This window comes from Tachyglossus aculeatus, unplaced genomic scaffold, assembly GCF_015852505.1.
Source record: "Tachyglossus aculeatus isolate mTacAcu1 unplaced genomic scaffold, mTacAcu1.pri scaffold_105_arrow_ctg1, whole genome shotgun sequence".
Classification (NCBI taxonomy): Eukaryota; Metazoa; Chordata; class Mammalia; order Monotremata; family Tachyglossidae; genus Tachyglossus; species Tachyglossus aculeatus.
This window is the reverse complement of record NW_024044844.1, coordinates 1473804-1488561: the sequence shown is the minus strand read 5'-3', so window position 1 is coordinate 1488561 and position 14758 is coordinate 1473804. Positions and strand designations below refer to the sequence as shown.

Genomic DNA, 14758 nt, shown 5'->3' with positions numbered 1-14758 from the left:
ATTCTTTCCTCCTCCCAGTTGTAAACGAAATTTTGCCTACCTAGCCTATTAGATTGGGAAGTCTTAGAGGATAAGGATCAGGCCTTTCCCCTCTCTTTTTATGGTATTTCTTAAGGGCACATTGTGTGCCAGGCACTGTACTAAGATGTAGTATGAATACAAGAAAATTGGGTTGATCACAGTAGCCGTCCCACACAGGGCTCACAGTCTCAGTCCCCATCTTACAGATGAGGGAACTGAGGCACAGAGAAGCGAGGCGACTTGCCCCAAATCACGAAGAAGAGAGGCAGCCTGGCCCAGTAGAAAGGGCACGGGCCTGGGCTCTATTTCCAGCTCTGCCAATTGCTTGCTGTGTGACCTTGGGCAAGTCACGTGACTTCTCTGTACCTCAGTGCTCCTGTTCTCCCTCCTGCTCAGTCTGTGAGCCCCAAGAGATACAGGGATTGTGTCCAACCTGATTAACTTGCCCAGTGCTTAGAACAATGTTTGACACATAGTAAGCACATAACAAATGCCATTAAAAAATGAAAAAGACGGGGAGCCGTTTTAAAACACAAGGCTTCTGACTCACAGCCCATGCTCTATCTGCTAGGCCGCACTGCTTTTCTCTTGCATCCGTTCACGATTTGAGGGGGAAGTCCCGTGAGGAGGAATTGGTGATGAAGCATCTGGCTGGTGCAGTCTCAGTCATATCCTCTTGTCCCTGCCCAGATGGTTGAAGTCACCACAGGCCGGGGCTGATGTCATGCCATAAGGCCCTAGCTCGGCAGACACATTAGCCGGGGTTTGGGCGGTAGATGGAGGCAGCAGGGGCTACCGTAGGGGCAAATGTTTTCTCTCTGTTTGTGTACGCAGTCCTGATTCCAACTCCACCACTGACCCCGGGTACGAACGTCTTCCCAGAGTGACCCTCACATTCACATTCACATAGCCTGATGGTCCCTTCCCGTCCCTCACTACCCTCGTTCACTCTCACCAGGCCAGCGTGTGGCTGGGGGACCGCTGACCCGCTCTGGGCTGGTCTGATCCCCCCTCCCTCTTTCCTCGTACTCCGGGATGCAGCGGCCACGGGGGGACGGCGAAGAGCCGTCAGCCCCTCTCTGCTCTACCGCGGACACTGAGATGCGCTTTCCAGACAGGGCCCCGTCCCCTAGGTAAAGCCACCGCTGCCCCGAGGGGGGTTTCCGGAGCATCGGATCAGAGCGACTCGTCCATGCAGTCCTTGAGTCTCCACAGAGATGAGTATCTGGTGATGGCATGGCATTCCCATGGCAACGGCATCCTAACGGTTCCCTGTGTTAATGACCTTCTGGGTCAATGGGTGGGCGCTTCAGCTGATTTTGTTTTCTTCAGTGGTACCTCGTAAGCGCTTACTATGGTCCAAGCACTGGACTAAGCACTGGGATGTGATACCAGCTAATCAGGCTGGACATAGTCCCTGTCCCACATGGGGCTCTCAATCTCAATCCCCATTTTCCAGACGATGGAACTGAAGCCCAGAGAAGTGAAGAGACTTACCCAAGGTCCCACAGCAGAAAGATAGCAGAGCCGAGATTAGAACCCAGGTCATTCTGACTCCCAGGTCCACGCTCTATCGACTAGGCCATGGTGCTTCTCTGAGTTTCATCTTGTTCATGACCTCAAACAATCTATTGGTCATTTAATTAGTTGTATTTTCTGAAGTCTTCTGATTGCAAATCTAGATAGAACGAGAAATGACGCTAAATCCATTCTAAGCCCCTCCCACGGATTGGTTTGAGGGATCAACCCAGAGAAGCAGCATGAGAAGCAGCATGGCTTAGTGGCAAGAGCACAGGCCTTGGTGTCAGAGAATGTGGGTTCTAATCTCGCCTCCACCACTTGTCTGCTGTGTGACTTTGGGCAAGCCACTTAATTTCCCCGGGCCTCAGTTACCACATCTGGAAAATGGGGATTGAAACTGTGAACCACAGGCTGGACAACCTGATTACGTTGTATCTACCCCAGCGCTTAGAACAGTACTTGACACATAGTAAGGAATCACCGATTTCTTATCATCATCATCACATAGAAATCACCGACACTGGGTGGGTGGACACGATGGGAAAATCCATGGTTTCAGAGGGAATAGGTCTAAGGGGCGTCCTCTTCTATCTCACAGCTGAGACACTGCACCAAACTGGAGTGAGACAGACACTGCATTCTTTCCTCTGAATGGCCCTGCCCCCTTTCAAAATATCTCAGTGATGGAAAATGGAGAAATTGTCTGTCAGCCCACATTTCCTCCTCCTCCTTTCCAGTCCATCAGAGCACAGCTTTCCCCATCTTCAAAGCCCCTCTGTCATCCCGCCACTTCCAGGATGCCTCGCACGGTTCACTTTTCTTCTCCTTAAGTCATCTTCTCCCAACTACCAATCAGCATCTTAGACCACTTCTCCATTTTTGCACTCACACCCACCATTAAAGTTCTGCACATAGTGGCTTTTATAAAATATACTCTTGAAGCACATAGTCAAATATTTACCACTCTTTCCATTCTCTTCTTCGTACTCTCATTAATTAATTCTGTGTCTATCTCCCCTGTTAGATTTTAAGCTCTTGAAAAGCAGGGATGGTATTGAATTTATTTTGATCTCTTTGAAGGGTTCCCTACAGTACTTTATACCGAGGATGCTTTCAAAAACTATCATTGATTGATGGATGGATGAATTGATAGATGGATGAACTTATTACTCCATTTATTTATTTTATTTGTGCATTTTTATTCTATTTATTTTATTTTGTTAATATGTTTTGTTTTGTTCTCTGTCTTCCCCTTTTAGACTGTGAACCCACTGTTGGGTAGGGACCGTATGTTGCCAACATATACTTCCCAAGCGCTTAGTACAGTGTTCAGCACACAATAAGCGCTCAATAAATACGATTGAATGAATGAATGAATGAATGAATGAATGGATGGGTTGTTGGGTAGATGGATGGATGGAGGGATGGATGGAAGGGTGGGTGGGTAGATGGATGGATGGATGGATGAATGGGTGGATTATCGGCTATGTGACCTTAGGCAAGGCACTTCACTTATCTGTGCCGCTGTTATCTCATTTGTGAAATGGGAATTGAGACCGTGAGCACCATGTGAGATAGGGACTGTGTAAAACCTGATTAGCTTGTATCTGCCCCAGCATGTAGTATAATGCCCGGCACATAGTAAGCGCTTAACAAATACCACTATTATTGTGGATGGATGGATGGATGGGTGGATTAATTGATGGATGGGTGGATGGATGAATGCATGGATGGATGGATGGACAGACCGATGGGTAAACTGACAGACAGAGGATGGTTGGGTGGTCGGACGGATGAATGGGTGGATGAACGAATGGATTCGAGGCAAGGATTTGATCAGTCAAACTAATTCATTCATTGATTCCATCGCATTTATTGAGTGCTCATGGTGTGCAGAGCACTGTAACAAGCGCTTGGAAAGTACAATTCAGCGACAAATAAAGATCATTCCTGCCCACAGCGGGCTCACAACAGGGGGAGACAGTCATCAAAACAAGTAAACAGGCAGTCAAATGTGGGGAAAAGTTTCCATGATTGCATTCTTTCTCCCTTGTTACCTTCCGATTTTTTGATTTTCATAAGCACCAAGAGTGATCTTAAAATTCATAGAATTACTGTTATTATAAATAGTAGCATCAACATTGTCATTATTGAATTTATGAAGAATGTACTTGCAAAAGACTGTCAAGTGCTGGAGTAGAAACAAATTAATCATATCAGACACGTTTTCTGACCCACGGGGGCTCAGATTGTAAGAGAAAGAGAGACCACATATTGAATCCCGATTTTACAGAGAGACCCAGAAAAGTTATGTAGCTGAACCAAGGTGATACAGCAGGACAGTGCCAGAACCGGGCAAACATTTCTAATGTCATGACTCCCAGCCACAGGCTCATTCCACTAAACAATGATGTTGCCCAAACAATCACTTGTCAGTCATTTCGTCATTTATCATTCATATTTATTGAGTGCTTACCGTGGGCAGATCACCGTATTAAGTGCTTGGAAAGTACAATTCAGAATAAAGGGAGAAAATCCCTCCCCACACCGGGCTTACAGTCACACATATCTGATCAGCCTCTGTCCCAGACATTGACAAATCCACAGACACTGGTCTTCCTCTTTGGACAGCTCTTTATACGGCTACCCCCACGGTCAGAATCCTGATGAGGAATGGGATAGTCAGCAAAAGGAAACAGACATTTTGTCCCTTAGAGGAGGGAGGAGTAGTCTCCCCTTTAGGACTCTCCCCAGTGCGGCCTTCATGTCCCTGTTCCTCAGGCTGTAGATGAGGGGGTTCAGGGCCGGGGGCACCACGGTGTAGAACACGGACAATAGCAGGTCCAGCGTCGAGGGGGAACCTGACGGAGGCCTCAGGTAAGCGCAGAAACAAGTCATGACAAAGAGAGTGACGACGACCAGGTGGGGCAGGCAGGTGGAGAAGGCTTTGGCCCGGCCCTCGGAGGCCGGCATCCTCAGCACGGCCCGGAAGATACGCACATACGAGACGATGATGAGAATGAAGCAGACGACACCTAAAGCTATCCCACCGGTGACGCTCACGTCGATGGCGATGTGCTCCTCGGAGCAGGAGATCTTCAGCAGGGAGGGGACGTCACAGAAGAACTGCTGGACGAGGTTGGACCCACAAAAGCTCAGGGAGAGAGTTGAAGCTGAATACAAAACCCCAAACATCACCCCGGTGAGCCAGGAGGTGGCCGCCATCTTTCCACAGGCCGTGTTGTTCATGATGAGCTCATAGCGCAGGGGGAGGCAGATGGCGGCGTAGCGGTCATAGGACATCGCCGTGAGAAGGAGAAACTCTGAACCGGCAAAGAGGACCACTAAGAAGACCTGAGCGGCACAGCCCAAGAAGGAGATGGAGTTGCAGTTGGTCAAGGAGTTGAGGACGGAGTTGGGGACGATCATGGTGATGAGGCAGAGGTCGAGGACGGACAGGTTCCTGAGGAAGAAGTACATGGGGGTGTGGAGGCGCCGGTCCAGGAGGGTGACAGCAATGATGAGGAGATTCCCCGTCAGGGCCACCAGGTAGATCAGGAGGAACAGCGTGGCATGGACCAGCTGCAGCTCTCGGACCTCTGAGAATCCCAGCAGGAGGAATCCTGTCACCTTGGAGACGTTGGACATTTTAAGGAGACAGCATTGACTTTCTGCAATGGATGAGGGATGGGCCAATGATAGAGTCAACTGATGGAATGAGTGAAGAAACTGACGGGACACTTAATGTTGATTCTCTATGGAGAGGAGACATAGATTCTATATGGAGAGGAGAGAAGACGGACTGAATTCAAAATGATCTCTGAGTTCACCGTGGAGACACTGAACAATTCTAGGGAATGATATCGACTCACTGCACAGGAAGAGGGAAGGAAGACTTCAATTTATAGGCGTTGATGTTGGGGGTGAAGGAAAAGGATGAAATCAATCAATTCTACTTATTGAGTACCTACAGAGGACGCGGTATTAATACATATGATCACTGCCCCCAGGGAGCTTCCATTCTATTGGAAGCACCAAGCAGGGTGCTATTGGGAAGAACACAGGCCTGGGAGTCAGAGGACCTGGGTTATAAAACCACTTCTACAAGTTCTCTGCTGAAAAGCCATGGGAAAGTGACTTAATTTCTCAACGCCTCAGTTTTCTCAATAGTAAAATGAGGATTCGATATCCTTTTCCCTCCTACTTAGTCTGTGAATCCCTCATGGGTCACGGACTTGTGTATACCAGGTTGTCCTGAATCTCCCCCAGCACTTAATACTTTGCTTGGCACGTAGTAAGCACTTAAATCAATATCAAGAAAATTATTAGGGGTTGAAGAGACCAAAAGTAAATGAATAGCAGAGGTCAGAGAAGATTAAGATACGTTCATGATTTTTGTGAATTATTTTTGGTGATTCTAGAGTCAAACAAGAATTGCCTTAACACATAAATTCATCCATTTAGTGGAGATAGAATGGACCTGGTAGAGCGAAGGACCTGGATTCTAATTCTGTCTCCACCCCTCGTCCGCTGTACGGCCTGGGGCCAGTCACATACCTTCTCTGTGCCTCAGTTACCTCATCTTTAAATTGGGGATTATGACTGAAAGCACTGTGTAGGGCATGGACTATGTCCAACCTGATTAGCGTGTATCCACCCCAGTGCTTAGTAGAGTACCTGACATGTAACAAGCACTTAACGATATCAGAAAACAAACTATAAAAATAAAACCCACATGTACATCAAATTGATTCCATTTGCTCAATATCCGCATTCACACGAACTCACACAAACACAAACATACTTCATCATTCTAGTCATTTCCTAAAGTATCCCTCAGCCTACATCTCTCCTCTCCTCAGCCTTGTCTCGTGACACGTTGTGTCAAATCCCCGCCCTGCCAATTATCAGCGTGGCTCAGTTGGAAGAGCCCCGGCTTTGGAATCAGAGATCATGGGTTCAAATCCCGGCTCCACCAACTGTCAGCTGTGTGACTTTGGGAAAGTCACTTAACTTCTCTGGGCCTCAGTTCCCTCATCTGTAAAATGGGGATTAAAACTGCGAGCCCCTCGTGGGACGACATGATCACCTTGGAACCTCCCCAGCGCTTAGAACAGTGCTTTGCACATAGTAAGCGCTTATAAATACTATTATTATTATTATTATTATTATTATTATTGTCCCCTTTCGAGATTCAACTTGTCTTCTCAGATCTCAAAGCAACGTTCTAATTGTTACTCGCAATCGACTCTCCCGTTTCCAATCTAGCCTGGAACTCCCTCTCTTATCGGCTCAAAATCAGAGAGAGCACAATTCTTTACGAATTCTGAGCACTACTAAAATCCCCCCCTCCTCCAACCAGCTTCCGCGATTCATTCCGCAGCCCTCTAAACCCACTTCACCTAAATCAAGAGCGAATCGACTCATTTCCATGCTAATTTAATGGAAAAAGCATGGGCCCAGGAGTTCTGTTCTTGACTGTGAGCTCCTTGAGGGGAGTATAAACGTGTCCCAGCTCTGTTCTATTGTATTCTCCCAAGCATTGTTTAGTGGGAGTCAGAGGACCTGGGTTCTAATAATTCCTCTGTCCGTTTGTTGCTGTGGGACCTCGGGCAAGTCGCTTCACTTCTCCGGGGCTTCAGTTTCCTCATCTGTAAAATGGCACCCAATAATTGCATAGTCATCTTTCCATTCTTTCTTTCCTTCTAGAAGGGGCAGGGAATGTGTCTGTAATGGTGTTCTAAAGAGGATAGAGCACGGACCTGGGAGTCAGAAGGAGTCAGAAGGACCTGGGTTCTAATTCCGGCTCCGCCTCACGTCTCTGTGTGACCATGGGCAAATCATTCAACTTCTCTGAGCCTCAGGTACCTCATCTGTAAAATGGGGGTTAAGACTGAGCCCCATGTGGAACAAGGACTGTATCCAACCTGCTTAAAGTGTATCTACCCCAGAGCTTAGGACAGTGCTTGGGACAGAGCCTAGCAAGTACTACTGTTAGTGCTATTACTCTCCAAGTGCTTAGAGCACACAATAAGCACTCAATAAATATGATTCAAGATTAATCGATTCGAAAATAAATTATACCATGTCAGTCTAGTCCAGTACGCTAGAAAGTTCCTGAGGGCAGGGATTACAGCCTTTTCCACTATTTGTCTTCTCCCAACATTTGGGAAGAACTCTTACAGGGAGGAATTGCTGATAGTGCCCGTGGCTGTCCGAAGCTGGCCACGCTCTCTCAGCCCTGCCTGTCATCGGCTCTCTGCAAGGGATTCTGGTACCCACTGAGGTTTGAGGCTTGAGGAGGAAGGAGGAGAGGAGTGTGACTGTTGGGGGTTACCGAACTGGAAAAACCCTCCCCTCCTGCTAGCACCCCTGCCCCACTGGGCGCCGCGGCCCTGGTCCAAGCCCCAACTTCGGCTCCAGACTGGCTCAATCTCTTCCATCCTCATCCTCGTCCCCCCGCCACTCCGTCCCACTCACCCCCGGTCACTCTCACCGGGGCAGCGTGGGGCTGGGGGTCGCTGCCCTCTGCAGGACTGGGCTGGTCCCTTCTTTCTCCTCAGACTCATGGGTTTGGTCAGTCAGAAAGGAGCAGAGAGGAGCCCCCGATCCCTCTCCGCTCTGCCTCAGACCCCGGCAAGCTCTCCAGGAGGAGAGCTGTAGATAAAGCAGGAGCTGCTCTAAGGGGAATCTCTGGAGGATGGCTCGAGGCCCTGCTGAGGAAACCTCGTGACGCGAATGAGCCAAACACCCTTTGGTCACGTGGTTCCCGAGGCTCCTGGGAGAAGAGGGCACGGTTCCTGGTGCCGGCCCCCGGAGTTCCCATGGAAACAGCGGCATCTGCATCCCAGCGTCCCAACGGTTCCTGTTTTCACCAACAGTCTTTAGCCACTGTGAATTGTTTCACCTTTGTCTAATTCCCAACCCGAAACACTCGATCTGCCAGTCAATCAGCCCACTGTAACTTTTTCTTCTGGCCTTTGGGAAGGGCTTATTATATATCAGTCACGATACTAAGTGCTGGATAGACATAAGCTAATTCATTCATTCATTCAATCGTTTTTATTGAGCACTTACTGTATGCAGAGCACTGTACTGAGCCCTTGGGAAGTATAAACTAATCAGATTGGACCGAGTCCATGTCCCCCGTGGGGCTCACATCAGAATTCCCTTTTTACAGATGAGGGAACTGAGGCCCAGAGAAGTGAAGTGACTAGACCAAGACACAGCACGTCTCACAGCAGACGAGTAGGGGAGCCTGGATTAGAACCCAGGTCCTTCCGTACTCTATCCACTAGGCCGCATTGCTTCTCTTGGCTTTCTGGGATCAAGATACCCAGTCTCTTTAACTGAGTGGGACTTAATTGGAGTGGGGGCCAGACAGCTTTCCTGGGAATCTATGGAAAATCTATGTTGGAACCAGGTGAACAGGTTATTCCTTTTTCCAGATTGCACTTATCCTCCAGTCACTCTCAATAATCAAAAATGGGCAGACGACCATTATCAGGCAAAAACTCCTCACCCTCGGCTTCAAGGCACTTCATCACCTTACCCTCTCCTACCTCACCTCCCTTCTCTCCTTCTACAGCCCAGGCCACACCCTCCGCTCCTCTGCCGCTAATCTCTTCACGTGCCTCGTTCTCGCATGTCCCGCAATCGACCCCCGGCCCACATCATCCCCCAGGTCTGGAACGTCCTCCCTCCGCACATCTGCCAAGCTAGCTCTCTTCGTCCCTTCAAAGCCCTACTGAGAGCTCACCTCCTCCAGGGGGCCTTCCCAGACTGAACCCCCTCCTCCCTTTCCCCCTCCTCCCCCTTTCCATGCCCCCGCCTTACCTCCTTCCCCTCCCCACAGCACCTGTATATATGCGTATATGTTTGTACATATTTATTACTCTATTTATTTATTTATTTTATTTGTACATATTTATTCTACTTATTTTATTTTGTTAATATGTTTTTTTTGTTCCCTGTCTCCCCCTTCTAGACTGTGAGCCCACTGTTGGGTAGGGACCGTCTCTATATGTTGCCAACTTGTACTTCCCAAGCGCTTAGTACAGTGTTCTGCACACAGTAAGCTCTCAATAAATACGATTGAATGAATGAATGAATATAGATGGTCAGATCAGGCATACTCCATGCCAAATGGAGCTCAAAGCCCAAAAGAGAGGGAGAACAGGTATTGATTGCCATTTTACAGATGAGGAAACTGAGGTACAGAGAACTTGAGTGAGTTGTTCAAGGTCACACCGCAAACAAGTGGCAGAGCCAGGATTGGAACCTAGGCTGTCTGACTCCCAGGACGTGACCAACCTAATTGGGTTGGACACTTCAAAAAAAGATCTATGAAACAGTGGCGAAGGATGAGGACAGAGGCAATTCATTCAGTCGTATTTATTGAGCGCTAACCGTGTGCAAAGCACTGAACTAAGCGCTTGGGAGAGTACACTACAACAACAAAAGACATATTCCCTGCCCACAACAAACTCACAGTCCTGAGACAATGTGGTGGAGGGCTGATACAATAGTGTAGTGGCTATATAATGAGATCTTGGATTAAGCTGGTAATTCTTTGGGTGAGGAGACATTCTGGGAATTGTTGAAGAGGACGAATATGGAAGATTTATCAGGAAATTGTCTTTTAATTACCACCCTGAATGAGGAGCAGAGGTGGACTCCAGGTTTTTGGAACATAGAGATCCCTTGTCATTTTCAGAGAGGGGAAAGGTAGATATGGGGACAGGCTTGGGGTGGAAGATGAGTAGCTTGGTTTTAAAACAGAAGCAGTGTGGCTTAGTGGAAAGAGCCCAGGCCTGGGTGTCAGGGGACCTGTGTTCTTATCCCTGATCTTCCAATTGCTGACTGTGTGACCTTGGGTAAGTCACTTCACTTCTCTGTACCTTAGTTCCCCTGTTGTCCCTCCTATTTAGACTGAGGGCCCCTTGTGTGCCAAGGACTGTGTCCAACCTAATTAATTTGTATCTACCCCAGTGTTTAGAAGAGCGTCTGACACATAGTAAACGCTTAACAAATACCACTAAAAAAATGTCAAGTAGGAGGTAGGTGGATATTCAAGGGAAGGAGTTTGGAGCCAAGGGAGGTGGGACTGGGGAGACAGATGAGGAATTCTACTGCCCAGGTCTTTCTCGTGATTTTCTTGGCGGGAACGGAGATGGCCCTGCTGACCATCAGATCCCCCGCCCGCTTCGTGGCCATCTGCTGGCCCCGCGCTGACACCATCATGTTGCCAATTTGTACTTCCCAAGCGCTTAGTACAGTGCTCTGCACATAGTAAGCGCTCAATAAATACGATTGATGATGATGATGATGTACCACAGGGCCTGGGCCTCCATGCTGGTCGCCTCCTGGCTCAGCAGCGGTCTGAACGCCTCCTTCTATACCACCAGCGTCTTCTCCCTGTCCTTCTGTGGCCCCAACGTTGCCCACCAGTTCTTCTGCGATGGCCCCCAGTTTCTGAGGCCCGCCTGCTCCTCTAGCCAAGGCGCCAAAATCCTGAGTTTAACCACGACCGTCGACTTACCCTTCTTCTGCTTCGTGCTCATCGTGGTCTCGTACGCGCGTATCTTTCGGGCTGTGCTGAGGATACGGGCCGCAAAGGGCAGGGCCAAAGCCTTCTCCACCTGCCTGCCCCACCTCGCCATCGTCACCCTTTTCTTCACTTCCGGCTATTCTGCCTACCTGAAGCTGATATCCTATTCCCCCTCGGCGCTGGACCTGCTGGTGTCTGTGTTCTACTCTGTGGTGCCCCCGACCCTGAACCCCCTAATCTACAGCCTGAGGAACCGGGACATAAAGGTCACCATGGAAAAACTTTTAGGGCAGAATCCGCCCCAGGGAACCTTCCTTTAGCTTGTCAACTCCTTGGGAGCAGGCGTGCTGTCTACGGAGGATGCCCTGGCATAAAAATAATAATAATCAATAGTTACGGTATTTGTTAAACGCTTACTGTGTGCCATGCACTCTTCTAAGCGCTCGAGTAGGTACAAGGTTGTCCCATGTGGGGCTCACTGTCTTAATCCCCATTTTACAGATGAGGTCACTGAGGCACAAAGATGTTACGTGGCTTGCCCAAGGTCACACAGCAGACAGGTGGCAGAGTCGGGACGTCCTCTGACTCCCAAACCCGGGCTCTTTCCGCTAAGTCACGCTGCTTCGCATGAAATTCATTCATTCAGTCGTATTTATTGAGCACTGCAGAGCACTGGACTAAGTGCTTGGAAAGTACAATTAGGCAAAAGATAGAGACAATCCCTGCCCAACAACGGATTCACCTCAGCAGATTGCCAGGGAACCTTAATGAACCTTGGGCAAGTCACTTCACTTCTCCTTGCCTCGGTTACCTCATCTGTAAAATGGGAATGAAAATGGTGAGCCCCACGTGGGACACGGACTATGTCCAACTGAACCATCTGGTATTTATCGCACCACTTAGTACAGTGCGTAGCACATAGTAAGGGTTTACAGTTACCATTTCAAAAAATCTATTGCACATCAAAAGTAGCCTTTGCAATCTAAACCCTCAGGGCATTATTGAGCAGGGAATAGACGCTGATAATGTCTTCTCTGTTTTCCGGCGGCTTTGTGAATCCCTACAAGAGGTGGAAATTCTGATACTGTGGGAAGAAGCGCAGTCTTGCATGTCCGCAGGGTTCAGAGTGAATCAGGAAGGGAGAGGATTCGTTCGTGGGCTGGAAAAGCATCAATCCATCAGTTAATCTATTGTATTTATTGAGCGCTTACTGCATGCAACTAAGCAGTTGGAAGAGTACAATATGACTGAGTTCATAGACTTGTTTCCTTCCCACAGACAAGAGCCTGATGCTAAGAATATAGCTCTGGGAGTCCGGATCAGTCAGTCGGATTTATTGAGTGCTCACTGTGTGCAGAACACTGTACTAAGTGCCTGGGAGAGTCCAATATAACAGCAAACAGACACGTTCCCTGCCAGACCTGGATCCTAATTGTGCCTCCAGCACTTGTCTGATGGGTGGTCTTGGAGAAGTCACTTAACTTCTCTGTGCCTCGGTTTCCTCACTTGTAGAAGAGTGCCTCTCCTCCCTCCCTCTTAGACTGTGAGCTCCCTGTAGAGGAAGAGGGATGGTGTTTGACCTGATTACCGTGTATCTACCCCAATGCTCAGCACAGTGCTTGGCTCAGAGTAAGTGCTTAACAAACACATTTATTATCTTCCCTGAAATCAAAACCCTTGTGGTCCCAGTCTTTTGCTTACCGATCTTCATGACCAAGCAGCAGCATTGCGCAGTGGATAGAGCACATGCTTGGGAGTCAGAAGGTCCTGGGTTCTAATCCCCGCTCTGCCACCTGTCTGCTGTGTCACCTTGGACAAGTCATTTCACTTCTCTGTGCCTCTGTTACCTCATCTGTTACGTTCATTCATTCAATCGTATTTATTGAGCGCTTACCGTGTACAGAGCACTGTACTAACCGCTTAGCACTGTACTAAAGTGGGGATTAAGATTGTGAGCCCCACATGGGACAGGGACTGTGTCTAACCCGCCTGGCTTGTATCCACCCCAACGCTCAGTACAGTACTTGGCACATAGTAAGCACTCAACAAATACCATCATTATGATTATGACCCATAATCATTAACCTTTTGTTTACCTCCCACATTCCACTTCTTGCCAACGGATCACACAGTCGTGGGGGACAGAGGCAGGGATTTTTACAATATTATTTATTAGGTGCTTACTATGTGTCACTCTTCTTAGAACTTGGATAGATATGAGTCAATTAGATAGGACACAATCTCCATCCCACATGGGGCTCACAGTCTAAATAGTAGGGAGAACGGGAAAAATGAAGCACAAAGAAGTGAAGTGACTTGCCCAAGGTCACACAGCAAACAAATGGCGGAGCCGGGATGAGAACCCACGTCCTCTGTCTCCCTGGCCTGGGCTCTTTGCACTAGGGCATGCTGCTTCTCATGGTAAAACCTCACGAAAGGCTATGACTGTCAAATCCCCCTGACACAAGAGTCATTTGGGTCCACCTGTTAGGAAACATTTCTAGCACTCACAGATTTATTTCAAAAGAACGCATTGAGTTAGGGCTGAGATCAAAATTTCGATTTTCAGGAGTGAGAACAGATTGAGTAAGTGCAAATGAACTGCTATCTCTCTGTCATTGAAACTTTAGTCCACATAAGGCACATAAAACGATGGAACAGGTTGGTCCTAAGAACAGTATCATTATTATCATCATCATTAATAAGAAGAATAGTAATATTTACTATTTACCAGTTCTTAGGACAGTGGTTGACAAATGGTAAGGGCTCAACAAATATCATTAAAAAATTACCCGGCACGTACTATAGAAGGTTATGAGATTGGAAACAGTCCCTGGCTCACACAGGGTTCACAAAATCCATCTTAACCCCATTTTACAGATTTAGAAACTGTGGTCCAGTAAAGGAAAATGATTTGCCTAAGGTCACACAGTAGACCAGAGACTGCCAGTAGACCAGTAGACCAGAGACACCAAGGGTGCCTTGAATCTCATGGCCACTATGTAACACAATCAATCAATCAATCAATCAATGGTATTTATTGAGCACTTACTGTGCACAGAGCACTGTACTAATTACTCGGGAAAGTCCGATGGAATAGAATTCCTTCTATTCTCTGTCCTACTATTTCTGCCCTCTCATTGAGTCTGAACCCTAGCGGGTCTTTCCAGGATATCATTTTAAATAATAATAATAATAGTGATAATAATAATAATATAATGGCATTTGTTAAGCGCTTACTATGTACCAAGCACTGTTGAAGCTCTGATCATTTTACCAATCATTTACTGATCATTTACCGATTATTCACCGATCATGTTACCACTAAGCATCAGTTTACCGAATGATGGCCTATAGTAACCTCATCCAGGCTTACCTACTGTAATCAGTCAACGATCAATGGTATTTAGAAAAGCAGCGTGGCTTAGTGGGAAAGAGCCCGGGCTTTGGAGTCAGAGGTCATGGGTTCAAATCCCGGCTCCACCACTTGTCAGCTGTGTGACTTTGGGTAAGTCACTTAACTTCTCTGGGCCTCAGTTCCCTCATCTGTAAAAGGGGGATGAAGACTGTGAGCCCCACGTGGGACAACCTCATCACCTTGTATCCTCCCAGCGCTTAGAACAGTGCTTTGCACATAGTAAGCGCTTAATAAATGCCATTATTATT

At 47.8% G+C, this 14758-nt stretch overlaps 1 protein-coding gene across 1 annotated transcript; it reads right to left on the bottom strand.

Annotated features, from left to right (window-relative positions):
• Positions 1-4281: 4281 nt before the first annotated feature.
• Positions 4282-5190, bottom strand: LOC119922489 (olfactory receptor 14A2-like; the record flags this gene model as incomplete). The annotated part of the gene is made up of 1 exon (XM_038742283.1): positions 4282-5190. A coding segment is annotated over one exon (909 nt), but the record flags the coding sequence as incomplete, so codon positions are not given.
• Between the last annotated feature and the right edge of the window lie 9568 nt (positions 5191-14758).